This window comes from Colletotrichum graminicola (assembly GCF_000149035.1).
Source record: "Colletotrichum graminicola M1.001 genomic scaffold supercont1.59, whole genome shotgun sequence".
In the NCBI taxonomy this organism is placed as follows: Eukaryota; Fungi; Ascomycota; class Sordariomycetes; order Glomerellales; family Glomerellaceae; genus Colletotrichum; species Colletotrichum graminicola.
The window spans coordinates 77,831-104,597 of NW_007361063.1; the positions used below are offsets into that span (position 1 = coordinate 77,831).

The following is a 26,767-nucleotide window of genomic DNA, read 5'->3' on the forward strand; positions in this document are numbered from 1 at the left end:
GGGGGTCCCTGGACATCAAACTGAACCCTGAATGACGACTGGGGTTCGTTCCTAGAATTCCAGATTTCTCCTTCAAGTATACGAGAGATTTTGGTGGCTAGCTGCAAATAAAAAGCTTATTACCCGATGTATCCTGGGAGCCCGCTCTACCAGGGTCCACCGAGCACGAGTCAATGCTTGTTTGGACATAGGTTCTGTACCCCGGTCTTGGCTATCCAGTCCTTCAGGAACAGGACCCGATTGGTTTACTCCGATCCCACGTGAAATCGCTATCAGAATCCACGTTGTCTGTCATGAGAGGTGACACAGCTACAGCCTTTTCAGATCCACCCTCACCTTAATTGCAAGTTCCTCTTGGTATGGGGCCCATGAAAATATGCTCAGGAATCCCTCTGTGGACCGATCTCCGCGTCATCATGGTAGCCGAGGTGGTAACGGAATGCGTCATGTCGCCGAAGCCGGCAGTTGTACATTACGAGGTATGATAGGGACTGTCGAAGATTTGTGACTGGCATTTCCCTTGCCTTTCCAGAAGTAACTCACAAGTACGGATTCATCTGCAAGAATGACAGAAGCCATCAGTTCCAAGACAATTGAGAAAGAGCTCGGGCCCAAGCTATCGGCTGGAGCGCGGCTACAGCTCCCCGGATCCGCGGGTTTCGAGAAGTCGAACCTGCGGTTCACCGAATATGAGAGACCGGTGAGTCGAATGCAAGTTTAAGGAGAGAATAATCACTGACCTCGGACTATCACAGATGTATCTAGCGGCCGTGGAGCCGGGTTGTGACGAAGACGTGATCGAGGTGATGAGATACGCCAGAGAGAGAGGCATTCCATTTGCGCCTCGATCAGGACATCATGCAGTGACATCGACGATGCGATACCTGAAGAACGGGATCCTCATCGATATGAGGCCTCTTAACAAGTTGAGCTTTGACGCCGACAACCATCAGGTGACTGTCGGAGGAGGCGTCATCACAGACGATTTCGTCAAGTTTCTCCAGTCCGTGGGAATGGAAGTCAGTGAGTAACTAGCCGTCGAGGCTTGCCACTTTATGGCTTGTGTTGAGGCCAACTAACCCCGGTACAGACGTGGGATCTTGTCCTACCACAGGCGTCATCGGAGTGGCTTTCGGCGCCGGGCTTGGCCGCCTTCAAGGCAAATACGGCTTCTTGCACGACAATATGGTATCCTGCAAACTAGTTCTTGCCGATGGGCGCGTCTTCGTGGCATCGCGCGATTCGGAGCCCGATCTCTTCTGGGCGATTCGGGGAGCCGGGCACAATTTTGGCATCGCGCTCGAAGCCACATTCCGTGTGTATCCCGAGGCAAACAAGGGCATACACTATACGTGGGACCTAGAATACACACTGGATCAGTGCGATCCCGTATTTGACAAGCTTAACAGTGTGCATGAAACCATGCCCCCGGAGATGGCGATATTTGTGCTTTGGCTTCGCCAGAGCGAAGGAGGGCGAAAGGCATGTTTCTCAAATCCATACAAGCTTCCGTGTAGCTAACATCAGACATTTCCCCCCCCTTCCAGCATCACATACTTGTCAACATTGTCTGGTCAGGCAAAGAAAACGAAGCAGCCCCCTGGGTCGACCGATTCGAAAGCCTGAGCCCCGTGGTTAACAGCGGAAAAGTGGCAATCAGCTGGGCAGAGCTCCCATGGACCACATACAAGGGAATGAACAAGATCTTGAGCAAGCCTGAGGTATGGTCTCTGGCGCCCAACAAGATGATGGGCGCGGCCTGCGTGGAGAAGTTCGATCTCGCTACGACCAAGGCCTTCCTGGAGAGCGTCAAGGCGATGAACGAGGAATGGGCAGGTAAGGGCACCTTCGGGGCCATGTTCGAGTGTTTGCCTCACCACAGAGTCAGAGAGCTGCCCAGCGAGGCGACGGCTTTCCCATGGCGCTGGGGCTCGAACCATTTCTTGTGAGTTCCCCGATGAGTTGTGGGAGTTTCCCGCGCCGAACAGACATGCACTGACACGATGGGAACAGGATGCTCATGGCCACGCCGCTGAAGACGGAACACAGGGAGACATTCGAAGCTCACCTCGATCGCTGGAAGAAAGAATTCATTGCGACGTCCGGATACGGTCGGCTGCAACAGTACGTCAACTATGGGAACACCACGTCGACGATGAGGGACCCTCCGGAGGCATTGTACGGCTACGAACCGTGGAGATTGGAGAAGCTGCGCGCGTTGAAAAAGCAATACGATCCTGACAACGTGTTTCGCTGGTATCAACCATTGATAGAGGAGGAAATCCCACAAGGCTAAGATGTTATCTCAACTTGTTTCACAATAGGTTTGGGGCCCCAACATATCAGACAGTGGAATATCTTGGCTGTACGCAACGCTTATTAAAGCCCGATGCCTTTTGAACTAGGCTGGTTGACAAGCTTTTGTGTCTCTTCGATAGGTAGAAACAAGAGACCACCGAGTCTGAATACGGATAAGATCGCACTGGTATGCTTTGGAACTTGTACATGGGCGCCAGGGTAGTCTTCAGCACCATTTGTGACTCGAAATACCATTTGCTAAGCCTGCCATCAACCGAACAATCAATCGGCAGATGTCCTAGTCAGGGAGCTAGCTTCAGGCATCTCTTCCTTTCTCTGGAGACCTAGGACTGATGACCATCCCTTGTCTCGGCTCTAGGATCTAGGGTTTCCTTGCTGTCGGGTCTTCGCCCCGCCACGATGGCACGTTGCCGGGGACCCCCGTCATTCAGAGAGCTCAAGCCCTCGAACCAATGCCAAGCTCTGTCTCAAGCACGTTGGCGGCGATCGGTTTGCAGCAGTGACATACGATCTTTGCTCAAACATGGGCGGCAAGCGAAGACGGAGGAAGGGTGGTTCTGTCAAAGTTGCTGCCGAAGCCGAGAACAGATTGATAACGGATCGTGAGAATGGAAACAGGTGATCGTGTCTTCCGCGTCTGCTCTAGACTCTCAGGGACAGATGATTGATCCGAACCATCTCTAGCTAGACAGACACAAGGGCTGCTGAGATTCACAATGACAACTGAGATTCTCCTACCAGGTTCATGGCGCGAGCTCCTGGTTTCCAAAGCCCGCCATGGCCTCCCATTGTACATCCTGATACCCATTCTTCTCGTCGCCATCAACCTCTCGGTCGGCCTTCATCGCAGAATCTCCCGCGCCCGCCGGGCCAGGAAGCTCTCATGCCGCCCAACGCCCCTCGAACCTTCGAGCCTCCCCCTCGGCATCGACACCGTGCTCTCCTCTCTGCGCGCCGACCGGGAGCAACGCACGCCGGACCACGTCGCCGCGCGCTTCGCCGCCCTCGGCGCGTACACGTTCCGCATCTCACTCCTGGGCACGACGAACCTCGTCACGGCCGACCCACGCAACATCCAGGCCCTCCTCGCCACGCAGTTCTCCGACTTTGGCATGGGCCTGGCTCGGAGCACCAACCTCAAGACGGTGCTCGGCCGCAGCATCTTCGCCGCCGACGGGGCGACGTGGCGGGCCGCGAGAGAGATGATGAGGCCGCTGTTCAACCGCGACAACGTCTCGAGGCTCGACCTCCTGGAGGCGCACATCCAAACGCTGTTCCTCTGCATCGAGAAGGACTTGAACACCACGCCAGATGGTCGCTGGTCCGGTGCCGTAAGCCTCGCCTCGCTGTTCCCTTTTCTCACGCTCGACTCCGCCACGGAGCTGTTCCTCGGCCAGAGCACGTCCACCCTCGAAGCGCGTCTCCGGGGTGACGCCTCCCACATGGGGACGGCATTCAACCACGCGTTCGAGCGCATGCTCACGATCCTCGGCATCCGCATGCGCCTCCGCAGCCTGTACTGGCTCTACGGCACCAAGGAGCTCCAGACCTGCGTCGCGACCCTCCACGCCTTCGTCGACGACGCCATCGCCGCCTCAGACCGCGCTCGGGCCCAGGGCGCCTCCCTGGCGCCGTACGACTTCCTCGACGTCCTGCGCGAGCGCTGCGCCGGCGGAGACGAGGAGGTGAGGGAGCAGGTCCTCGGCCTCCTCGCCGCCGGCCGGGACACGACCGCCTCGCTGATGGGCTGGGCGTGGTACTGCCTCGTCCGTAACCCGCGCGTATTCGCCAAGATCCGCGCCGAGGTCCTCGCGACGTTCGGGCCCGGCGCGTCCCCGGAACGTCCGGACGCCGCCGCCGCGGTGACCTTCGCGTCCCTGAAGCAGTGCGCGTACCTCCAGCACGTCCTCTCCGAGACTCTCCGCCTCCACTCCGTGGTGCCGTTCAACTCGCGCCGCGCGCTGCGCGACACGACCCTCCCCGTGGGCGGCGGGTCCGACGGCGAGAGCCCGGTGTTTGTGCCCGCGGACACCGAGGTCAACTTCAGCACGCATGTCTTGCACCGACGTCCGGACCTCTGGGGCGAGGACGCGGGCGAGTTCGTGCCGGAGCGGTGGGAGAAGAAGAGGGGCGCGGCGGGCGCGGCGTGGCACTTTGTGCCGTTCAACGGCGGGCCGAGGATCTGCATCGGACAACAGCTGGCGTTGACGGAGGCCGGGTACGTGATCGTGAGGATGCTCCAGCGGTACGACGCCGTGGAGGGGTTGGACGTCGATCCGGGCCGGGACTGGCATGACTTCACCGTGGTGTGCAGTCCGGGGAGCCCAGTCGACCGGCACGAGGCGGTGCTCTGTCGGTTGAGGGTTGCCCGGAGGTAGTCTTGATCAGAGTCTCGGTCCGGGGTGATGTTCAAGGTAGTCAATTCACTTAGTTTCCCACTGAGGAGAAACTGCCCAACGGAGACGAAGTGTGTTTCGAAAAGACTGTATAATACGCCAGCTATGAGAGGTTCCACGTGGATATACATACCAACACCGACTGGTGCTAAGGTTTTAACATGTTCCCTTGTCCAAAAGCGACCGTAGGAAGGGCACCAAGTAACAAAGGGTATCGTAAAAGAGCGCCAGAACCATTTACACCATACGAATCCTCGCCCTACCTCACTCAGACATCCTCCCTGGGCTTTACTGGAGGGATCCCCATCACACCATTCAAAGAGCCGACCAATTTGTTATGGAAACTCCACGTGCCTTTACCCACGCCGGCGTCTGTCCTGCCAGATGTGCCGTCGGGTCCATCGCGCAGCTCCCAGCTGCCGTGGCGCTCGTGGTGCGACCCGCGCCTCGATACCGACAGGTCCGGGTCGCTGGCCATCTTCTCGTTGGACCTGAGCCCGCCGAACAACATGGGGATCCGGCTTTCCCGCCGGGGTCTAGGTACCGTCCTCGGCGTCTCCGGTCGCTGAATGCGGAAGCCGCCGAAAAGGATCGCGGCGACGGCGGCCAGGCCCAGGACGGCGAGGGCGATTATTGCGCCGATGATGCCCGCGACGAAGGGCTTCTGCACAGCCGAGCGAATGGCCTCGCCGATGGTGGGCTGGGCGGTTCTCCATTGGCAAAAGGACTGCACCGAGCCGCAGATCTTGCACCACGCCGAGACGTCGACGCCGAAGTTGAGCATCTCCTGCTTGAATCGGCTGTATGGCACGCGGGCTTCGGTGTCGGCGAGGCCGAAGAGGGCGTATTCCTTGAAGGGCGTGTTCGGATCGGCGTTTTCTCTGTACAGAAAACGTACGTAGAGGTTATCCTCGGTCGGGTAGGCGTCGGCGTCGTCGCCGGCGGTATCTGGTATGTCGCCGATGAGCTCAAAGACCATAACCGCACCGTTCTGAGGGATGTTCCAGAAGGTGCTCGGCAAAGTGGGATCGCCCTGATGGAGTCGGGCGAGGGAGAAGAAGGACATAAAGGGTTCGTGGGAGCTGAACATGAGCGTCATTTTGTCGGTGGAACCGGCGTGGTCCCCGTTGGCCCGGAAAGCGTCGACAACCTTCCGGGCCAATGTCCTTCCGGCTATGGTCCGGATCATGTCACCCTTTTGCAGGCCTGAGACTGCCTGGTTGGACGTCATGTTGAGTTGCTGTAGTCTGGCGTACGTCATGAGGAATTCGTTCCGCGATGCGTACCCGTCTTTCATCGCGTCGTAGATGGCCTGCTCGTGTGAGTAGCGGTAGCTGACGTACTGCTGAATGTTGTAGGCGTCCCAAAAGCTCGCGCTGGATAGGGGAACCACGCCGTCATTCAAAGGCGGGGTGCTGAACAACGACAGGTATCCGGGAAGAGAAGCTTCGTCGAGCTTCTTCATGTCGGGGTCGAGCTGCATACCAGTTGTGGTTGAGATCCCCCATTGTGGGCATTCCGTGTTGCCTCGAATGCTATAGTGGCCTTGTCAGTCATCTACACGCCGTTATACGAGGCCATTTAACTTACTCGACGGACCTCTCGTCCGATGATCCCAGGATTTCAATCACTGGGTACTGGTAGCCGTCCAATGGGTACTGAGTCGAGTTCCCGGTCAATGTCGAATAGGAGATGTTGGTCCCACCAGTGTCTGCTGCAAAGGCCTTGGCGATGGGTGGGTACAGGCCCTGCATAAAGGCGTTGGCGCCGGCAACGATGTGGGAGTCGGGGGCCGAAAGGATCGCGAGCTGCTCATGCTCAAGGACGTTTCTCGCCATGCCTTGGATCGGGAAGCGAGAGGTGATGCGGCCCTCGGAGGCGTTCAACATCAGCCTTGCGCTGGTCAGATAGCGCGATCTGAAGGCATCGCCCTGAGCATACAGCTGTTGAGCACCCTGGGGCGTCAAGGTGTTCTGGAGGCCGCCAAGCAGAGGCGTGCGCTCACCGTGCATGACCATCGCGACGGATGCCCATACTGAAGGGTTAGAGGACTGGGCCGACGTTGTCGCCAGCAATGCGCTCGGTAGCAAGATCAACGACGAGGGACCCATGCCGAGGACTGTTTGCAGCGATCAGGTTCACAGGGACGGTGTAGGGCTTTCAAGCACGAGAACCAGGATTGAAAAGAAGACTGAGGTCCGCCAAGAGAGGGGCGTGAGGGGAAGTTCTTTGCTTAAAAGAACAAGACAACTTGCTTGAGACTGAAGATGGGGAGACACGATCTTGTCCCAAGACAGCGGGAGGCCGGTCTACCAAGCTACATAGAATGGCGAGACAACTTACAAAACACCTCAATCCGAAAGGCATCTCACCAGAACGCGTGCTGTAGAGGGGCCATGTAGATGGTAGTAAGACATGTTAAGAAACAGCGCAAAGGAGCAAGTCATACTACAACCGGGGCGTAGGCAGGGCTGCAGCAAGGAACCTAAAGCGTTTGCAGACAAACTAGTGGGAACGGTGATATACGGCCGACATTGACAAACTCAACAAAGCCGGGTAGATGACGAGGCGACAAGAGAAGGACGAACGATCGTGCCGAGCCGAGCCAGAAGAGACGAGAGATCGGTGCGGCGAGTGAGTACACCGGTACGGGAGACCTCCCCGCTTCGTCATCAGACACCAGTTCGAAGATTCCAGACCAATAGGTGATGAGAAAGCCATTCAGCCAGATGGCGCTCAATGGATGAACGGGCGAAGATGCCGCAATCGTCTTTGATTGCCGGGAGATGCTGTGGCGGCACCGGCTAACGTCGATCGGGCGGGGAGGGAGAAACGTCCCGAATCGATGCGGGCAGTAAGACAGACATGAGCTTGATCGTATTTAGCCCAACTCATATGCAGTTAGTCGGCTCAGCCTGGGTAGATAGAGCCCTGTCGACGCAAATGGGATATATGACGGCCACTTCAGGTTCATGGAGGCCGGCAAACTCCGGTGACTGGGAGCATCTTGATATCAAAAAAGAGAGATGGAAAAAGAAGGGAAGCAAATCTTGGTCAAAACAAAACTGCGAGCGGCTAGTTACGTAGAAGAGGTAGAGAAGAAAGAAAAGTGCAGTGAGCTGGAAGCGGACGATAAACAGAGTGATGCAGCTTTGAGCTTCATTTTAGCTCGCGCCACCATCCAAACCCCCGCGGCTGGACCTGTCTAAAATAGGGTTACGCCAAAGTGCTCACATGAGCCTCTTGCGACGGACGGATGAGGAACACTGGCGTCGTCCACCCAATAAGCTTAAGTCCTGTTGATATCTGAAACTGGCGTAGCGGGCTAACAGGAATCTAAGACAGCAAACGAACGCATCGAGGGCAGATCTGCAGCAGAGGGCCGACGGCTCGTTGATGCGACAACCCTCATTCGGCATTCGAGTTGTGGCATCTGGAAGTGTTCTTTGGGAGTGAAAGGTTGCCGCACTTCAGCCTGCAGCCCACGGCCCGGGGGGTTCGACGCAGCTAGCGCGGTGAGGAGGTCCGAGTAGACCACGACGAACGCGTATAGATACTGTAAGCGGGGTTGCAAGGGGATAGCCATGGCGTCTATCGAATGTGAAGTGAAATGAAAAACACCAAGGGTGGCCAATTCTATGCGGCACGCAGGAACGATACGATGTGATAGCTCCTCTTCGTTGGCCCATTCGTGCCCGTGATATAGTTCCAAAACGAATCATCTCGGACCTCATGTTCTGCTACCCTCAGAGCGTTGGGTAGTCCTTGATGGCTGCGGATCCCTTATCCGAGCGACAGCGCGCGCGCCGGTGCCGGACCCTTGGCCGGGACCGCCTCCGAACCGGGCTGGGTCCCGAGATCGCTGGTCCCTGCTCATAGCTCCCCCTTCGGGAACCTCGCGCTTCGAGGAGGAGCAATTGTCACACGATTCATCTCATCGTATCACAACCGCAACAGCTCGAAGAAAGTTTCTCATCCGCAATGGGTTCGATCGAGAAGAGGACATGCGCGTTTGAGCGGGCATAGTTCATCCCGCCCGACGCCATTTTCGACGTCACCAGGCGGTACGTCGCAGACACCAACCCCGACAAGGTCAACCTCGCCCAGGGCACGTATCGCGACGAGGACGGGCAGCCGTGGATTCTGCCGTCGGTGCGGCTGGCCGAGGAATCTCTTGGGACGCCCGGGCACGAGTACCTCCCCATCGCGGGACTGAAGCCCTTCCGGGACGAGGCCGTCAAGCTCGTCTTCGGCGCCACCAAGGCGTATGCAGAGAACCGGGTAAGTCTCGCGCGCGGCGACGACAATCACCGTTTTCCCGGCACGCAGTTGTTGTTCTGACCTTGGACCACCACCACGCAGATCGCGTCGTGCCAGTCGCTCTCGGGCACCGGCGCCCTCCTCTTCGCCGGGCTCGCACTGAAGAAAGCCGCCACGGGGATCACGACCGTCTACATCACCGACCCGACGTGGTCCAACCACGAGCTCCTCTTCAGCTCGCTTGGCTTCGAGGTGCGGCAGCTGCCCTACTACAAGGACCGCGCGTTCGACTTTGACGGCTGCATGGCGGCCCTCGCGTCCGCCGACGCCGCCTCCGCCGTCGTCCTGCACGCCTGCGCGCACAACCACACGGGCTGCGACCCCTCGCCGGAGCAGTGGAAGCGGATCGCCTCCGTCATCGTCGAGCGGGGCGCTTTCCCCGTCTTCGACTCGGCGTACCTCGGCTTCAACTCGGGCTCGGTCGACGATGACGCGTGGGCGATCCGGTACTTCGTCGACGAGCTCGGCCTCGAGGCGGCCGTGTGCCTCTCGTTCGCCAAGAACATGGGCCTGTACGGCGAGCGCGTGGGCGCCGTGACGTTCGTCGCGGGCTCCGCGGACGGGGCCAGGACCGTGGGCTCCGTCTTGGAGAACGTGCAGAGGGCGACCGTGTCCAACCCTCCGGCTCACGGCGCGCGCATCGCCGCCGCCGTGCTGGGCACCCCTTCGATCAGGGAGCAGTGGGCCAAGGATCTCGTCACCATGTCCGGACGCATCCGGGCCATGAGGCAGAAGCTCTACGACGAGCTGGTCCGGCTGCAGACGCCAGGGGCCTGGTCCCATATCGTCAAGCAGAGCGGCATGTTTGGGTACACGGGCATTAGCAAGTCTCAGGTCCAACATCTCGAAGGTTCGTTACACATCAACAGTGTCGCTGGTATCACAAGTCACTGACGCTTTCTTTTTTTCCCTTTCTTTTTTACAGAAAAATATCATGTCTATATGGCCGATACATTACGAATCTCAATCGCGGGGCTCAATGAGAAGAACGTCGAGTACTTTGCAAAGGCACTCGACGATACAGTCCGGAGTGTGGAATGAGGGGCCCTAATGGAATTTTAAGTCAATAGCAATACCCTCCAATGTCAAATCCCGTTTCCAGATCATTATCCATGTTTGAGCATCCAAGATGGCGGCGTAAACAAGCAGTGACAGTCTACGCATAATCACTCAGATCAAGTGATGATGCCGGCGCCGAGGCGGAGCTCTACCTTCGGCATCCCCTTCCGACAGGGACTGACTGACCGACTGACAGATAAGCCGGCGACCCCGCCACACTCGACCTCACTGCGGGGACACTGAGGGGTAGATTCGGCCCGTTATCGCACTGTTGGTCGATTCCCCAGATGACGCGGGAGCTCTTCTCTCTTCCTCCACACCCCCCCCCCCCCAATCGTCTATCGAGATGGCCATGTGGATCATCGCGGCCCAGTGATAGATAGATAGGTACCTTGGTTAGTTTCATGGGCCTCCGAAGAGTCTGCCGAAGGAGCTCTGGTGATGATTTGCGGGTGACTCTCGGAGGCTTGCCGCTTTCGGCTTATCGGTGTTCCTGTGCTTGACTTTATGGAAGCTGTAAAATCGATTCGATGCCAGCTTCATCTTTAGCTACGCTCGTTCCAAATCGATATAACTCATCTTATCGCATTCAATCTCACTGTTTGTTCCTCCAACCCGAGATACCGGGCTCGTAACTTCTCACACCTGCCCAACTCACCAACACATCACGCCGCAGAAAGCCGTCGCCATCATGGGTTCGCTCCCGGGTCCTGTCCAGGGCATCAGAATATCCATCGACCGCGGTGGCACGTTCACGGATGTGAGTATCTGCGTTCTCGGTGGTTCGGGGTCCCCCAGCTGACGTTTCAGTGTGTGGCGTCGGTGCCCGGTCAAGATGATATCCTCGTGAAGTTGCTCTCCGTCGACCCCGGTAACTATCCCGATGCCCCCGTCGAAGCGATCAGGAGAGTCCTGGAAAAGGCGACGGGGAGGGCATACCCAAGGGGCAAGAAGATCTCTCTGAGAGGAGTCGGTCCGTTCACGATCAGTCTGCGACGGTCTATGCTTCCCCATTGCTGAACCGAGTGTCGCAGAGTCCATCAAGATGGGGACAACAGTCGCCACAAACGCCCTACTCGAGAGGAAAGGAGAGCGCACGGTATTCGCCGTCACCAAGGGCCTCAAGGTGAGTCCGCGATCCCCTGGCGCCGCTTCACCAACAGGGGCTAACGCGCGCGTTCAAGGACCTGCTTCACATCGGCAACCAATCGAGGCCGAAGCTCTTCGACCTCGCCATCCGCAAGCCCGACGTGCTCTACTCCAAAGTCATTGAGATTCCGGAACGGGTGACGCTCGAGGCCTGGTCAGAAAATAACAAGCCAGACGTCATTGACGTCTCTTCAGATCCCGCCCTGGTGACGGGCGTCACTGGCGAGGTAGTCCGGGTGTTGGAGCCCTTGGGTAAACTCATCCCCCACCCTCTCCTCCCCTTCTGCTTTGGTCATTCGCACGGAACTGACGGGATTGGGGACAGACCTCGAAGCCTCTAGGAAAGCCCTCCAGGAGGCGTACGACGAAGGCTACCGCTCCATCGCCGTCTGTCTCATGCACAGCTACACCTTCCGCGAGCACGAGGCCGCCGTCGCGGACCTCGCCGCCGACATCGGCTTCACCCACGTCTCCCCCAGCGCGGAGCTGTCGCCGGTCGTCAAGATCGTGCCGCGCGGCAACTCGTCTACGGCGGACGCGTACCTCACCCCCGAGATCAAGCGCTACATCGCCGGGTTCGAGTCCGGGTTCGAGGACCTCGCCACCAGCGGCTGCCGGTGCGAGTTCATGCAGAGCGACGGCGGTCTCGTCGAGTTCTCCGGCCTGTCCGGCCTGAGGGCCATCCTCTCCGGCCCGGCTGGCGGCGTCGTGGGCTACGCGAGGACGTGCTTCGACGAGACGGACAAGACACCCGTCATCGGCTTCGATATGGGCGGGACGAGTACCGACGTCTCAAGGTAACGTGATGGGCTCGACGGATATATCTCGGTGCCGATGGCTGACCGGGACCTTTGTAGATATGCTGGCGAGCTTGAGCAGGTTTTCGAGACAACGACAGCCGGCGTCATGGTCCAGACGCCTCAGCTGGACATCAACACCGTCGCAGCCGGCGGCGGTAGCATCCTCAGCTGGCAGAGCGGCATGTTCAAGGTCGGCCCCGAGAGCGCGTCGGCCCACCCCGGCCCGGCTTGCTATAGGAAGGGCGGCCCCCTGACCGTGACGGATGCCAACGTCGTCCTCGGCCGTGTGCGCCCCGAGTTCTTCCCCAAGATCTTTGGCCTCAACGAGGACCTGCCCCTGGACGTCGACGCCAGCAGACGCCTTTTTGAGGACCTCACGGCGAGCATCAACAAGGACGAGAACACGAACCTCAGCGTGGAGGAAGTAGCCGCGGGGTAAGCACATTCCCACGAGCCCCCCAAATCCTATAGACTAACACACGGCGCCCCTCCCCACAGCTTCCTCGACGTCGCCAACGAGTCCATGTGCCGCCCCATCCGCACCCTCACCGAGGCAAAGGGGTACGACGCCGGCCTTCACAACCTCGCCTCGTTCGGCGGCGCCGGCGGCCAGCACGCCTGCGACATCGCCAAGACGCTGGGCATCTCCCGCGTCCTCGTCCACAAGTACTCCTCCGTCCTCTCCGCGTACGGCATGGCCCTCGCCGACGTCGTCCGCGAGGAGCGCAGCCCCTGCGCGCTGACCTACGACGAGGCCAACCGCGCCGTCTTCGCCGCCGAGCTCGACAAGCTGGTGGCCAAGGCCGGTGACGCCCTGCTGCTGCAGCGCATCCCCCGGGACCGCATCGTTCCGGAGAGGTACCTCAACATGCGCTTCCAGGGCAGCGACACCCCGCTCATGATCCAGGAGACGGCCAGGCCCGGCGGGTACCTCGCGGCGTTCAGGGACGAGCACCAGAAGCAGTTCGGCTTCCTGCCCGTCGGGCGCGAGGTCATCGTCGACGACTACCGCGTGCGGGCCGTCGGCAAGACGACGGTGCAGTTACCCACGCCCTGGCCCGAGGAGCTCGCCTCCGCCGAGGCCGCACCGTCGCCGCCGCCGCCGGCGGCCAAGATCACGAAGCCGGTCTACTTCAAGGGCCTGGGCTGGTCCGAGACGCCAGTCTCATAAAAGGTGTAAGGCCCGCGACGCTTCATATGTGCCTGGCACGCATTGCTTGCGAGTACAAACGGGGCCATTAGCCCTGTCACTTTAGTATGGGTAACGGTACGCCGCCCCGCCGAAAGACAGCGGCCCCAAGATTTAATATTACCCTGGGTCTTAATCAGTATAGGTAATTCCGCTTAGAGTCGTGAACTTGCAAGCAAGCCTGGAAGGGGTTGGGCACGCGCTGACGGGGGGGCTGGTGGAAAACCGTGACACCTCGTTATCGAGTTTTCCTTTCCGGCCGAATGTCGTGCTGGAGACGTGCCCATAATAAGCCGTTGAATTGTCTAAGAGACCATTTTAGTACCTTGGACACGGCATCCGATCCCTTAATACAGGAGAGTGCTGGTGACCAGGGGAGTTGGGGATCCGCATAGATCCATGTGTCTGCTAAAGGAGATATCGGAAGTCGACGCGATTGATCGTTCACCGGAACAAGTGATGGCCTGTTACTCATGTCGACATTTAGCTTCCAGTGTCCAGAGCGCACACCAGGATCGCCGGCCCGGCGCTCGTCATGGACGACAAACAGACCATCGTGGTCATTCCCGGCGCGGCGGCGACGGTGCTCTCCGAGACGGTCGTCGTCGACGTCGCCGTCGGCACCAGGGAGACCATCTCGGCGACGGCCGTCGACCCCATCCAGCTGTCCATCTTCGGGCACCGCTTCATGGGCGTCGCGGAGCAGGCCGGCCGGGCGCTGCAGAAGACGAGCGTCAGCACCAACATCAAGGAGAGGCTCGACTTCTCGTGCACCGTCTTCTCGCCCGACGGCGGGCTCGTGGCCAATGCGCCGCATGTTCCTGCGATGGTAAGTTTCTTTGCGGCCTTATTTTGAGACTCCCCCCCCCCCGAGATATATGGGTCAAGAAAGCTAAGGGAGGGTAGATTGGGAGCATGGCGTATGCCGTCAAGTGGCAGATCGACCACTGGGGCGAAGACCTCAAGCCTGGCGATGTGATCCTGTCCAACGCACCCGGTAAGATCTCACGAACCGCCTTTCTCCCGATATACGTGCTAACAAGCAGTCAAGTCTGTGGCGGCACCCATCTTCCTGATCTCACTGTCATCACTCCCGTCTTCGATGCGGAGGGCAAGAAAATCATGTTCTGGACCGCGTCGAGAGGCCACCACGCTGACGTGAGTATGCACACCATTCTGCTCAGCAGATGCCAGTGGCTAACACCCAACCCCCTTCTCCAGGTCGGCGGCATTCTCCCAGGCTCGATGCCCCCCAACTCCAAGGAGCTCTGGGAAGAAGGCGCCGTGATCAAGGCCTTCAAGGTCGTCGAGGGTGGCGTGTTCAAGGAGAAGGAGCTCATCGATTTGCTGATGGCACCCGCGCACCACCCAGGCTGCTCCGGCACGAGATGCCTGCGCGACAACATCTCGGACATCAAGGCCCAAGCCGCGGCCAACCACCGCGGGAGCCAGCTCATCCACTCCCTGATTGACGACTATGGTCTCGACGTGGTCCAGTTCTACAGTGAGTCTGACTGCCCTTCCACTTCCAGTCGTGCCCACCCCCCCCAATGCGTGTGCTGATTTCCATCGCCAGTGGAGGGAATTCAAGGCGCTGCCGAGCGGGCCGTCCGCGACATGCTCAAGACGATCCACAAGCGCACGGCCGGCAAGCCCCTCTCGGCCGTCGACTACATGGATGACGGCACGCCCATCCAGCTCGAGGTGACGATCGACCCGGCCACGGGCGGGGCCGTCTTCGACTTCAGCGGCACGGGGCCGGAGGCGTACGGCAACTGGAACGCGCCGATCGCCATTTGCAACTCGTCCATCATATTCGCGCTGCGCTGCATGGTCGACGCCGAGATCCCGCTCAACCAGGGCGCCATCCGGCCGGTCGAGGTGCGGGTGCCCGAGGCGTCGCTCCTCCGGCCGACGGAGCACGCCGCCGTGTGCGCGGGCAACGTGCTGACGTCGCAGCGCGTGGTGGACGTCATCTTCCGGGCGTTCGGCGCCGCGGCCGCGAGCCAGGGGTGCATGAACAACCTGACGTTCGGCACCGACGACCCGGACAGCGGGTTCGGCTACTACGAGACCATCTGCGGCGGCGCGGGCGGCGGGCCGACGTGGGACGGCGCCAGCGGCGTGCACACCAACATGACCAACACGCGCATCACGGACCCGGAGTCGCTCGAGAGGCGGTACCCCGTCGTCCTGAGGCGGTTCTGCCTGAGGGAGGGCAGCGGCGGGAGGGGGGCGCACATGGGCGGCGACGGCGTCGTCCGTGACATGGAGTTCGGCATCCCCATCAAGGTCAGCATCCTCAGCGAGCGCCGGGCGTTTGCGCCGTACGGCATGGCCGGCGGCGAGGACGGGCAGAGGGGCCGCAACGTGTGGGTCAAGAAGAGCGGGCGCGTCGTGAACCTCGGCGGGAAGAACACGGCCAGGATGGAGGCCGGCGACCGCATCATCATCATGTCGCCCGGCGGTGGTGGCTACGGAAGGCCCGAGGACAGGGTCGAGGTGGGGGGGAAGCAGCCGAAGGGGTTTGTCGGTGTCGCCAACGGCACGGTCGACATGATCCAGAGCATGGGAGAGTCTGCATAAACCAGGCCGGACGGCGTGGCGCTCAGTGTGTCATTAGGAAACGAATATCATGAGAGAATCGATACGAGGACGCTTGGATATCCCGCCTCTGGACACGGGAGTAAACTCTTCTTTGCGTGTTATCTGGTTGAAGCAGCGCGGGGGAGGGAGTCCTTGCTCACGGGAACGTAAGCCACTATTCAGATACCATCATTGACCACTATTTGAAAAAGGTGAGATTCGTCTACCTGTTCATCACCCCTCGCCAGCGAACCTTGATCGTTCCAGGCCCTTCGCTCGCATCTCCGTCTTCAGACATATGATGGGAAGTGAAAACGCCATGAGAAACGCCATGATCATGACGTAGCCGGGAAAATAGCGGCTTTGAGGTCTTGAAGGCCACCAAAGGAGGGAGGGGGGATCGGTTCACTGGAGAATCAGTTGGCTGGATGTCACAGACTGGTTACTTAGTTGCGAGCTGGCTGATAGATAGATGAAGTTGCTTGGTATCATTCAACGTGGTATTGAAAAGTTACATCGAGGTCATGTACACATTTTGCGCCAGAAGTCCCACCACTGTTCATTATTGTCCTTTTTTCCCCGGCCGATTTTCCCCTTAAAATAGAGGGCCGCCCATACGGATAGCGACAGACTTGTTCTGTGTGTAGTTTGCGAGGGCAGCCTCGCCGAGCTCTCTTCCGATTCCAGACTCCTTGAAGCCTCCAAAGGGGACCTGGTACGTGAGCATGTTATAGCCTGCGAGTTACGGGTGCGATCAGTATTGTGAAAAAATTGCACGATCAGTGGGCATTAGAAAGAGAGACTTACAGTTGACCCAGACGGTGCCGGCCTTGAGGGCGTTGCTCACGCGGATGGCTCTGTTGAGGTTGGTGGTGTGAACGGCGGCGGCGAGGCCGTAGGTGGTGTCGTTGCCGAGCTTGATGACCTCGTCCTCGTCCTTGAACTTGGCAATGGCGCAGACGGGGCCGAAGATCTCCTCCTGCATGATCTTCATGTCGGGGCGGACGTTGCTGAAGATGGTGGGCTGGATAAAGTAGCCCTTGTCGCCGTGGCGGGCACCGCCGGTCTCGACGGTGGCGCCCTCGTCCTTGCCGGCCTTGATGTAGCCCATGATGCGGTCGAACTGCAACTGACTGACCTGGGGGCCCTGGAAGGTCTCGGGGTGGAAGGGGTCGCCGACCTTGTTCTGCTCAGCACGCTTCTTGAAGGCGGCGAGGAACTTGTCGTAGATGCTCTCCTGAACGAAGATGCGGGTGCCGGCGCAGCAGCACTGGCCGTGGTTGTAGTAGATGCCGAAGTTGACCCAGGAGATGGCCTGCTCGATGTCGGCGTCGTCGAAGACGATGTTGGGGGACTTGCCGCCGAGCTCGAGGGTGACCTTCTTGAGGTTTGAGCTGGCGGCGGCCTTCATGATCTGGCGGCCGACGAGGGTGGAGCCGGTGAAAGCGATCTTGTCGACGTCCATGTGGGCGGAGAGGGCGGCGCCAGCGACCTTGCCGAAACCGTTGATGAGGTTGAAGACGCCGGGGGGGAAGCCGGCCTCCTTGACGAGGTTGGCAAAGACGAGGGCGGACAAGGGGGTCTGCTCGGCCGTCTTCATGACGATGGTGTTGCCGGTGGCCAGAGCGGGACCGATCTTCCAGGCGAGCATGAGGAGAGGGAAGTTCCAGGGGATGATCTGGGCGCAGACACCGATCTGGTGGGTTTAGCGGTCAGTCATGATCAGAGGTCCGAAGAGAGACGGAGAGAAGGAGAGAGGGAGAAAGAGAGAGAGAAGAGAAGACAAAGGAGGGTGAGGTCGACTCACGGGCTCGGGGCGGGTGTAGTGGAACATGTCGGGGGCGACGTCAATGGTCTTGCCCTCAATCTTGTCGGCCCAACCGGCGTAGTAACGGATGCAGCCGACGACGGCGGAAACGTCGCCCTTGGCCATGGAGATGGACTTTCCGTTGTCGAGGGATTCGACGGCGGCGAGGAGGTCGGTGTTCTTCTCGGCGAGGTCGGCGAGCTTGCCCATCAGGACGCCGCGCTGGCTGGGGGGGATCTGCCTCCACTCGCCCTCGAAAGCCTTGCGGGCGGCGGCGACGGCGATGTCTACATCCTTCTCAGTGGCCTCGTGCACGGAGGTGATGACCTCCTCGGTGGAGGGGTTAATGACCTCGAAGGTCTGCTTGTCAACACCCTCGACCCACTCATTGTTGATAAACCTGAGAGCAGGAGAAGAAGGCATGTCAGTCTTGGGATCATCGAGAGGGGTGGCAGGGACAAAAGGGTTACGTACAGTCCGGTGGGTTGGGTGTAAGGGCCCGTCGCCGGGGTCTTGAGCTCAACAGACAAACCCATTGTATATGTATGTGTGCGTGGTAGACAGAATAGGGTAATGGTATCAAGGTATCACGAAGAAACAGAAGAGGAGGGTTTGTTGAGTTGAGTGTAAAGAGAGAGAGGGAGAGAAGCAAGTATGGACAGAGAGCTTTTGGGGGGAGGAGCAGACTGTTATAAAGCGGGGTCTGGGGCACAGAGCTCGGGGGTGGGAAGAAGCCCGAGAATGAGACTCGCGAAGACCAAAGACATAAATGTCGGAGAATAGGGTGGACTTGATGCAAGCATCATCTCGGCGGGGGAGGGTGTAGCGGTACAGTTACACCTCATTACCTAAGGTAAGGTACATCGTACATACGTAGTGTAGTGTACCTGTACGGACGGAGGGAGAGAAGGAGGGGACCAGACGAGGGGGTGGGGGGGGGGGCTCTGCACCGAGTACGGATACGCTTCTGTCCTTGTGTAGCACATACAGCACAGCACAGCGCAGCTATCTTCGGCCGTGGGTCGGAGCAAGGTCAAACACGGTCACTTGGTATTAACAATCGTCGAGCTCCCCCACATCGTAGCAGCCAAACAGGTGATGCGAGGGGGGGTTGTTAGTGACGAGGCCCTGCGGTGCTGGTAAAACTGATTAGTATGCACAGACACAATCCCTCCGCCAAGGCGTGGTGGGGCCGAAGCGAAGGGGAGCGCCAGGTTTGGTGGATGGTGGGTGGGGGTGGTGGCAAGAGGGGCAATAATGTTTGCTATGGATCCATACACTACGGATACACTAGCAATATGCATGTCTCTGGTGCACCGACGGGGTGGAGGGGGGGGGGATGAATGGTGGACGCCGCCGCCTCGGGCCAACGCGTGTTCCCCTCGGCCGTTTTGTTGCCGTCCCAAAGGATGAATGAGGTAATGGAGTCCCGATCTCTCTCATTGTGATCTGGAGATGCATACCTAGTGCATCCATCTTATCTGTATGTATTTTCGGTCAATAGCCAACCCTTTCTTTCCATCTTACTGGGTAATGCCTGTTGGACTCGGCTCGAACTCACCTGAACGTGCCACCCTCCATTGGGCTAAAGCGGAATCGAGTTCCACTTGCCCGTTCGGTCATTCCCCGGGCGGGCCCCAGATCAGGTACGCAAACTGCGAAGGTGGTGGAGTATGTATCGTAAAGACCCTTAGATACCTATCTAGGGAATGATAGGTAGTGAAATGAGATTGAACGAGCGCTGGGTTGTCGAGCTGTCACGTGTACTGTAAGATGGACAGTCTTTTTTTTTTTTCTAAGGCTCTCGTGAAAAAATAAAATAAAATACATAAAATAAAAACCCTTCCTTACTCAGCAAGCAAAAAACCTGGAAACCCCTCCCTTCCTTCCACCTTCCCCTCTCCCGCATGGTTCTTGACCCCGCACTTTCTCCATCGAGAGCTGCGTCCTCTCCCAAAGGCACCCCGCCAATCAGACGGCTGTCACAATGCCGCTCCGTCTGCGAGCAGGAGCCACACGGCCGATACAACCAAGATGACAGCTTTTACAAGGTGTACACAGTACTTCATACATAGTACATCTTAGTGCGCATGGAATACCCTCCCCTCTGCCGCGATGCACTATCCCGAGCCACAACCAGAACTGCGTTACCCCAGACTCTTCGGCATGAAGCCAGCCGCCTACCTACACTACGATGGCTCTATTCAGCGTTTTTCTTTCCCTCATCCAACAGCTGCAGTCGGCAAACTCGCAGAGGTCCAAGTATACACTACGTACTTGAAGGCTGACAGGGACACAAATACCGTACCGTAGTACCATACCCGCCCCACATGAATGTACCTGTACCATCTCCAAGTTTTATTCTGAATTGGGGGACTTGTCTCCTAGATATGCTCCCAGGATATCGCTATGTGGCCTTGAGTAAAAAAAAGGCGAAACGAAGTAAATGGGGTTGCGCTATCGTCCTGGAGAGTCCACACTATGCTTTATGCCTCGAGCTCGGCATCAGCATCCTGGAATCATCCTTGTTTGCTCTCCTCTCGGGCTGTCTTTGCTGTTGTTGGCTTGCCGTGCGTGAATCTCGGTACAAAGCCCCGCGAGCGCTCTCTCTCCCCCGCACCAAAAGCGCAGAACATGGTGGGGGTGTCATTTTAGATTTCGGGGGACGTCGATATATCATCCTGCAAACGCCGCCAGCTGCCTTCCTTCCTTCCATCCTGTGTAGGTAGTGTAGGTATCCGTACACTACATAGTAGGTATCTGTAAACTCCGTGCCGTCCCCGATCCGAAACTACCCACCACTCCCCTGCCTCCTCTTCCTTGTCCCCGACATCATTCGACAGCAACAAATCCTCTTGGCCGAAGCTAGTTGCCTACCACATCACTACTCTATTTAGGGGTTGTGTATGTGGGGCCAAAGCTTCGGTCTGATGGCAGTTTCACGGCGATACGGAGCTCTTGTCTCTGCATCTCTCTGCCTCGCTTGCCCGACGTCCTCCAACCCAGCCGGAGCGGACGCCGGCCCAGCGACGTGGGACGCTGCCAGAACCGCCAATCGTGAAAATTCTAATTGTCTGTACAGATGCCGGGCCAGCCATTCGGGGCGAGACCAAGAGCACCTTCATTGTCCACGCGTCACACTCTCCGGCCATGTCAACTGCCTTCCCCAGGTTTCTCCACACCCCATCATTGGTCATGGTGTACTACATAGTACATAGTGCATCGTACGACCCGACCGGTCCTGAACAGGGCAGTTCCAACTCCCAAACATCCAGATCAATTCCGAACGAGATGCTGGGGATGAGCAAACCCCGACTGGATCTGCGTTCGATTGTTCCCGGAGACTACAAAAGCCGAGACACCAATACTGACCGTTCGTTGGCGATACGGATCCGCCCTCGCTTCGTTGCCTGTTGGCCTTCCTCGGCCTTGGGGCGGCCCAGGTGACTTGGCCCGATGGTACCACGCTCATGACCACCAAGGGTCTAGATCGGGGTGGGGTGGTGTGAATCCGTGACTCGTTTAAGGCCCTACTTACTGCCTGTGTATCCTTAATGCCTGCCCGCCTACCGTTGCCCCCAGGATTGGACGCCATTTCCGGCGAGTCCCCCGGGTCCCCCGCATTTGCGGCTCCCTTGCGACGAACCGCTTTCCTTGTTCCCGCGTCGCTGCCAATGCCCGTTAAGCCTCTCGAAGTTTGCGCGGATGCCAATACCGATACCCCCGGAGTACTGCGCATATGCGTCCCACCAAGGTTTCTTCGCGGCACTCTGGCGGCTTCTCCCGCTCGTCAACTTGGAAACCTTCCGAGAGCCAACCGTCGAGACCGTCCGAAGATACCGCTCGCCCGGACTTGTGGGTGCCAGCTACTGTGCTCCCGACTGGCCTGTCCCAAGAGCTGCCAAGGGTAGATGTTTTTGAGAGCCGGGCGCCTTGGAGCGACAAAAGCATGGATAGTTACCACACGAATGTCCCTCCAAATCCTTGGGACATCATCGGATGAAGGCAATTTGACCACTTCGCACACCCTTGCCCGATGAACAAGCTCGCCGAATCGGGCATACGCACCAAGTGCCGCACCAACTTCTCGGCCACCCCTTGCTTTCACAGAGAACCACATATACCGTGATGTACGGTTCCAAACTTATATGTCTACCTAACTCGGGAACATATTCGACGTATTCAACATTCCTGAAAGCCAACTGGCATGGACAAAGCTTCAGCACATTTCGGCTAACTGCAAGGGCCTCGTCGCGACAAGTGAAGATAGCTGCTCCTCACTTTTGACCTGTCGGTCTAGAACATATGTTTTGTGGCAATATAGGCCTTTACGACCACTTATGGAAAATATCGTTAGGTGACATTAGGAACACCAAAGTTTTACCCTACTGCAAAAGATAGCATGAGAAGTATATGCCTGGGTTTATAATCGCTGATCCTACTCCAAGAAAAGGGTATCAATACTCATTGAGGGAACGTACATGTTGGGATGGGCAACGCGAAGGAGACCACGAGCGACTTCATAGCTTCAAGATGTCTGTCTACTGGTGGTATACCAGCGTAGTAGAACAACTCCTCAAACATCAGTGACTGCTTTCCGGTTGTTGAGAAGAACTTTCCGCCATGGAAACATCATGTCCCTTAGACAAGGCCATGGTTGATGCTTAGGACATGTTTCATCAGTACTCGGCCAGATCTCCCAGAGGTACTCAAGCAGAGGAGGGATAGAACAGTAGCATAGAGCACGTTTGGTATACCGACTCGGCCGCGGCGAGGAGCAAAGCATGATAGCAACAATTAACCGTTGCGTGGTTCGGTGCTGCATGTGCTTGCTTGCCATCACTGGCTAACACACATCTGCTGCAAGTCAGATTGGATCTTTCTGCACCCACGTGCGAGTCACAGTGTTGTCGGTATTGCCTTCCAGTTTTCACCTTGGCACCAAGCATTCAAGTAACTGGGCCGCTCGTCGATGTGGCCTCCGGCGGTCGCGACTGGCAGAACCAGTCAGTGACATGTCCCGTTTGATCCCCGGCCGCCAATCTCCCCAGATGGCGGATCTGCCTAGTCCCCAGAGTTGTCGACATGCTGAATCTGGGGAATGACGTCACGCAGGGCAAAAGTGACATGCAACCACCTTTGCAATGGAGCCATTGACGGGTCAAAATACCTGGCCAAGAAAACAGGTGTCAGATACAGACCCATCAGAGACATCAGAAGAGGCTACGTCAGATGGAGTGATAAGACTGAATATCAATTGATGCGGTTGCCTGTCCTCAGGCAGAAACCATTCTGTCGCGAGGAGAGAAAAAGAAAAACCTTCCAGGATGGAAGGAACTCTGTTCACGGAAAAATTGAGGGGTTGGGATGGTTAGTATGGCAAATATGCACCGCCGTCCTGGGCAGGGGACAGTTAAGAGAGAAAGAGAAAAAAAATTGTTGCGATAAAGTGGCAGGAGCGGGGACCCACGCACCGACCATGTCGCATTTTGAGCCAACAGGCCAATCACAGACCGCTCTTTACTGGGAAGCAGCGGTGATTTTTTTTGCAGCGGTCGTTCCTTCCTGTGTATCTGTGGTGACATCTTCTTTGGGGCAGATTATAAGGGCATCGGCGCTCGGATTTTCTTCCCAAAAAGTTTTTCCGCCTCAGTCGAAGAAACCGCAAAGATCACGGCAACCCCCCCCCCCCCCCCTCCGCCATTGAGCTGCACGCCGACCAGTCTGACCCCGAAACCGCTGTCGACGTGCTCCTCAATGCTCATGGAGGGCGCTGAAGAAGCTATTGCAGAGTCGGCCCAGGCCGCAAAGGCCGAGGCGCACTCCCCAACAGGTACGGACGGCCTTTGACTTCCTGCCATCCCACTTGGCGCAAAAAAGAAAAAAAGAAACAGCATCTTCACACGCCCGGCCTCGACCTCAAGTTCGAGCGTCGAGATGCCACGCGGAGAGGACCCTTCTAAAAAGCGTCGCAAAAGATGCTGACTCGCCGTAGTAGGACCGGAGATGAAGCAGGAGTCGCCCACCGTTGCGACCGACCTGGGCGAAACCCCTCCATTCCCACTGAAGCGACCCCGCGATGCGAGCGCAGAAGACCCCGATGCCGAGCCCAAGAGGCTAAAGGTCGACGACGAGGCCCCCTCTCTCGACCTCAACTTCGACATGGACGCCATGATCCAGGGCGTCATGATGGACATCAACAACGAGATGGGCAAGGTCGACGGCCTGGATTCCGTCTCGGACGTCGACATGACGGCCGACGCCTTGGCCTCTGTGTCGCAAGACACCAACCATTCCGTCGAGCCGCACCCCATTATCCTCTCCGAACCCTTGGCCTTGATGAGGCGCACAACCACCTCATGTTTGTCAAACTTTGTACGTGGCGGTCTCGTCAATGTCCGAGGCGCCGCTAATCGTTTTCCCTTGTCCAGGCCATGCAGCTCCTTGTCATCATGTCGCAACACGTCTACGACGATATCTACCGCCAGTTGCAAGACAAGGATACCGAACTCTCAAAGTCCTACAGCACGCTCAAGACCATTTTTCGCCAAACGCGATCGATTTACTCGACGACCGATCTTATCTTGGACCCCGCCGTACTAGATCTGACTGCGCCAGACAACCTGACCGATATCCAAGTCGCGAATCTGGCAAGCTTCTGTTGCGAGCTTTTCGCCTTCGACGGACACCACGATTTGGCCTCGCAACAGCTTCTGGCACTTAAAGACAAGTTTTTCCCCGTCTTCCTGTCTGGCGACGAGAGCGTCTCGCACGACATCTCCGAGCTGTTTGTGGCAGTCAAGACACAACTAGTCATTGAGTCTGTAACAACAGCAGATCAGTCAGCACCAGTTGATCAGTTGATCGCCGAGGCCTTCTCCTCCGATCTCGAAGATAAGCTACGCGCCAGACACGATGGGACCGAGCTTACCCCCGAGGAGAAAGCCATGGTAACGGCTGTGGAGGAGCGTAAAGCGGGCTTGATTGCTTATGCGTCAGGCCTCCCTGATACTGGTTGGTTATCGAATGCTAGTAGTGTCTCTGGAGCAAAGCTGACATACTGCGGGCAGTGCTATTGAAGATCGGCTACCCCGAAGAGGATCTTTTCCGCCTGCTGAACACGTACCTTCGACAGAAGCTACACTCATTGTCAGGACTCGCATCAAGACATGGCATCGAGCTACCGCAGATCCTGACGGACAGCGACTTGGACGCTTCGATGCCTCCTGATCTGGACGACCTGGGCATATCGTCCCTGTTGGAGGCTACGGATGGCCTGGTTGCGCAGTACCTGCCTAGCGATCCCATTGACGGCTTGCCCTCCGAACAACCGCCCGTCCCGACGACCGAAACCAGTGCACCCCCCGCAGAGCCCACCACATCCGCTCCGGAATCCACTCCCTCGGCCGCGCCAGCTCCGAACGGTACCACGACCGAAACCCACGACTCGACAAGCGATATCCTTGCCCTGGTCGCCCAAAGCACACAAGAATACGTCCGTACTACCCTCAACAATCTCTCCCCGGCACCGTATCAACCGACCGTGCCGACGCCGACGGGAGTAGTCCCAGCCACGCAGACGACATATCTGTCGCACCTACAACAGACTCAGCAGCAATCCCCATACTACGGATACCCGCCGCCGGTCGAGCAACCGCCGCAGCCTGCGTCTCACGACAGCAACGAAAAGCTCCCACCTAGCCAGAGCCTGCCCAGCGCCGTGCTGTACGACAGAGCCCGCCAAGCCGCGTTGAGCAAGACCAACAACCAGCAGAGACGGGAGGGTACCACTTCAACAAGACGTCCTTGGACGCAGGAGGAGGAAAAGGCGCTCATGACGGGGCTGGACATGGTTCAGGGACCGCACTGGAGTCAGATCTTGTCGCTCTTCGGCGCCGAGGGCACGCTTTCCAACATACTCAAGGACCGGACCCAGGTGCAGTTGAAGGACAAGGCGCGGAACCTCAAGCTCTTCTTCCTGAAGACGAACTCGGAAATGCCTTACTATCTACAGGCCGTCACTGGCGAGCTCAAGACGCGTGCGCCCACGCAAGCAGCTCGCAAGGAAGCCGAAGAGCGAGCTCGGATGAACTCGGAGGAGGAGCAAGCTCGCGTGCAGGGAATCATGACCCTCGCTGGCGGTCTCCAGCACCCGCAGCAGAACCGCCCGAGTGTCGCGCCGCCGACCGCACCCAGCACCCCTTTACAGTCTGCTGCCCAGATGTCGTCGCACCACATGGCCGCCCACGCCACGACACCGACGCACGCTGCTGCGTCTGCACCACCTGCGACACCGGCCGCCGCCACGCCCACTCACGCCCGAGTGCCGCATGCCTCGTCACCATACGCTGCAACGGCTGCCCAGCTTTCCCACACTCCCCACCACGCCCTCTCGCAGGCGCAAGCGCAAGTGCAGCCGCAAACGCCATCGCACTCTCACATCCAACAACACCACTCTCACCCGGGAACGCCACAACCGCAACATCAGCAACAGCAACCGCAGCAGCCTCAGCAGGAGCATGTTCAGCCGCAGGTCTCTCAAGCCGCAGAGCCCGCGCCACAATACTCGACGGACTCGTCAGCGCCAGTCTACAGCCAAGAGAACGAAGATCTCAAGGAGGCTGCACTCATGCAGAGCCTGCGCGAGCTCGAAGCGTACAGCGGCAGCAGTGCCAGCCTGTCATAGAGTGACAGCCAACTTTTCACGTCGTATCTTGATCAACCCGCCGTCATCAACAACTATCAACATTCGTTTTTCAGCTCCGGTACCGTTTGCCCGCGAACCGGGACTGTCAGTGTTTTTGGAGGACTCGGATGGTTGGAAGACCACCCCATTCCCGATGGCCTTTAGGCGTTGGAGACTTGGCGGCATTGGAATCTAGAAACGTCAACATTGGAACACGGAACAACCCAAGTGAGGAAGATGTACGCAGGACAATGACAACCGGCATGCTGCGTCATCATTCGATTGACTGCGTTCGAAGCCGCCGGATCAGGTGCCTAGGAGAGAGCACCATCCTGGATGCGATTATTCTCTCTCTCACTCTCTCTCACTCACTCTCTCTCTCTCTCTCTCTCTCTCTCTCTATAAGAAGCAGTATTCTTCCTAAGAGGAGTAGCGTTACATACGGAAAGACAGGTT

The 26,767-nt window shown here is 58.1% G+C and overlaps 7 protein-coding genes across 7 annotated transcripts; 5 read left to right on the top strand and 2 right to left on the bottom strand.

The window, feature by feature from the left end:
* Window positions 1–565: 565 nt before the first annotated feature.
* Window positions 566–2,296, top strand: GLRG_10318 (FAD binding domain-containing protein; the record flags this gene model as incomplete). The annotated part of the gene is made up of 5 exons (XM_008101003.1): window positions 566–700; window positions 756–1,023; window positions 1,091–1,486; window positions 1,528–1,945; window positions 2,014–2,296. The coding sequence occupies 5 exons, from the start codon at window positions 566–568 to the stop codon at window positions 2,294–2,296; spliced, it is 1,500 nt and encodes a 499-aa protein (XP_008099194.1).
* Window positions 2,297–3,035: 739 nt separating this feature from the next.
* Window positions 3,036–4,697, top strand: GLRG_10319 (cytochrome P450; the record flags this gene model as incomplete). Its single annotated transcript, XM_008101004.1, has 1 exon — window positions 3,036–4,697. One exon carries the CDS (start codon window positions 3,036–3,038, stop codon window positions 4,695–4,697), a length of 1,662 nt encoding a protein of 553 aa, XP_008099195.1.
* A 286-nt stretch (window positions 4,698–4,983) lies between these two features.
* Window positions 4,984–6,826, bottom strand: GLRG_10320 (uncharacterized protein; the record flags this gene model as incomplete). The annotated part of the gene is made up of 2 exons (XM_008101005.1): window positions 4,984–6,250; window positions 6,306–6,826. The coding sequence occupies 2 exons, from the start codon at window positions 6,824–6,826 to the stop codon at window positions 4,984–4,986; spliced, it is 1,788 nt and encodes a 595-aa protein (XP_008099196.1).
* Window positions 6,827–8,696: 1,870 nt separating this feature from the next.
* Window positions 8,697–10,076, top strand: GLRG_10321 (aminotransferase class I and II; the record flags this gene model as incomplete). Its single annotated transcript, XM_008101006.1, has 4 exons — window positions 8,697–8,700; window positions 8,791–8,996; window positions 9,078–9,885; window positions 9,961–10,076. The coding sequence occupies 4 exons, from the start codon at window positions 8,697–8,699 to the stop codon at window positions 10,074–10,076; spliced, it is 1,134 nt and encodes a 377-aa protein (XP_008099197.1).
* Window positions 10,077–10,785: 709 nt separating this feature from the next.
* On the top strand, window positions 10,786–15,818 carry GLRG_10322 (hydantoinase B/oxoprolinase; the record flags this gene model as incomplete). Its single annotated transcript, XM_008101007.1, has 12 exons — window positions 10,786–10,854; window positions 10,905–11,067; window positions 11,129–11,220; window positions 11,279–11,495; window positions 11,569–12,040; window positions 12,101–12,478; window positions 12,542–13,192; window positions 13,746–14,061; window positions 14,139–14,229; window positions 14,284–14,390; window positions 14,454–14,736; window positions 14,809–15,818. 12 exons carry the CDS (start codon window positions 10,786–10,788, stop codon window positions 15,816–15,818), a joined length of 3,849 nt encoding a protein of 1,282 aa, XP_008099198.1.
* A 595-nt stretch (window positions 15,819–16,413) lies between these two features.
* On the bottom strand, window positions 16,414–18,161 carry GLRG_10323 (aldehyde dehydrogenase; the record flags this gene model as incomplete). Its single annotated transcript, XM_008101008.1, has 4 exons — window positions 16,414–16,553; window positions 16,626–17,514; window positions 17,626–18,025; window positions 18,100–18,161. 4 exons carry the CDS (start codon window positions 18,159–18,161, stop codon window positions 16,414–16,416), a joined length of 1,491 nt encoding a protein of 496 aa, XP_008099199.1.
* A 5,221-nt stretch (window positions 18,162–23,382) lies between these two features.
* On the top strand, window positions 23,383–26,311 carry GLRG_10324 (myb-like DNA-binding domain-containing protein; the record flags this gene model as incomplete). Its single annotated transcript, XM_008101009.1, has 4 exons — window positions 23,383–23,458; window positions 23,624–24,000; window positions 24,057–24,639; window positions 24,696–26,311. The coding sequence occupies 4 exons, from the start codon at window positions 23,383–23,385 to the stop codon at window positions 26,309–26,311; spliced, it is 2,652 nt and encodes an 883-aa protein (XP_008099200.1).
* Between the last annotated feature and the right edge of the window lie 456 nt (window positions 26,312–26,767).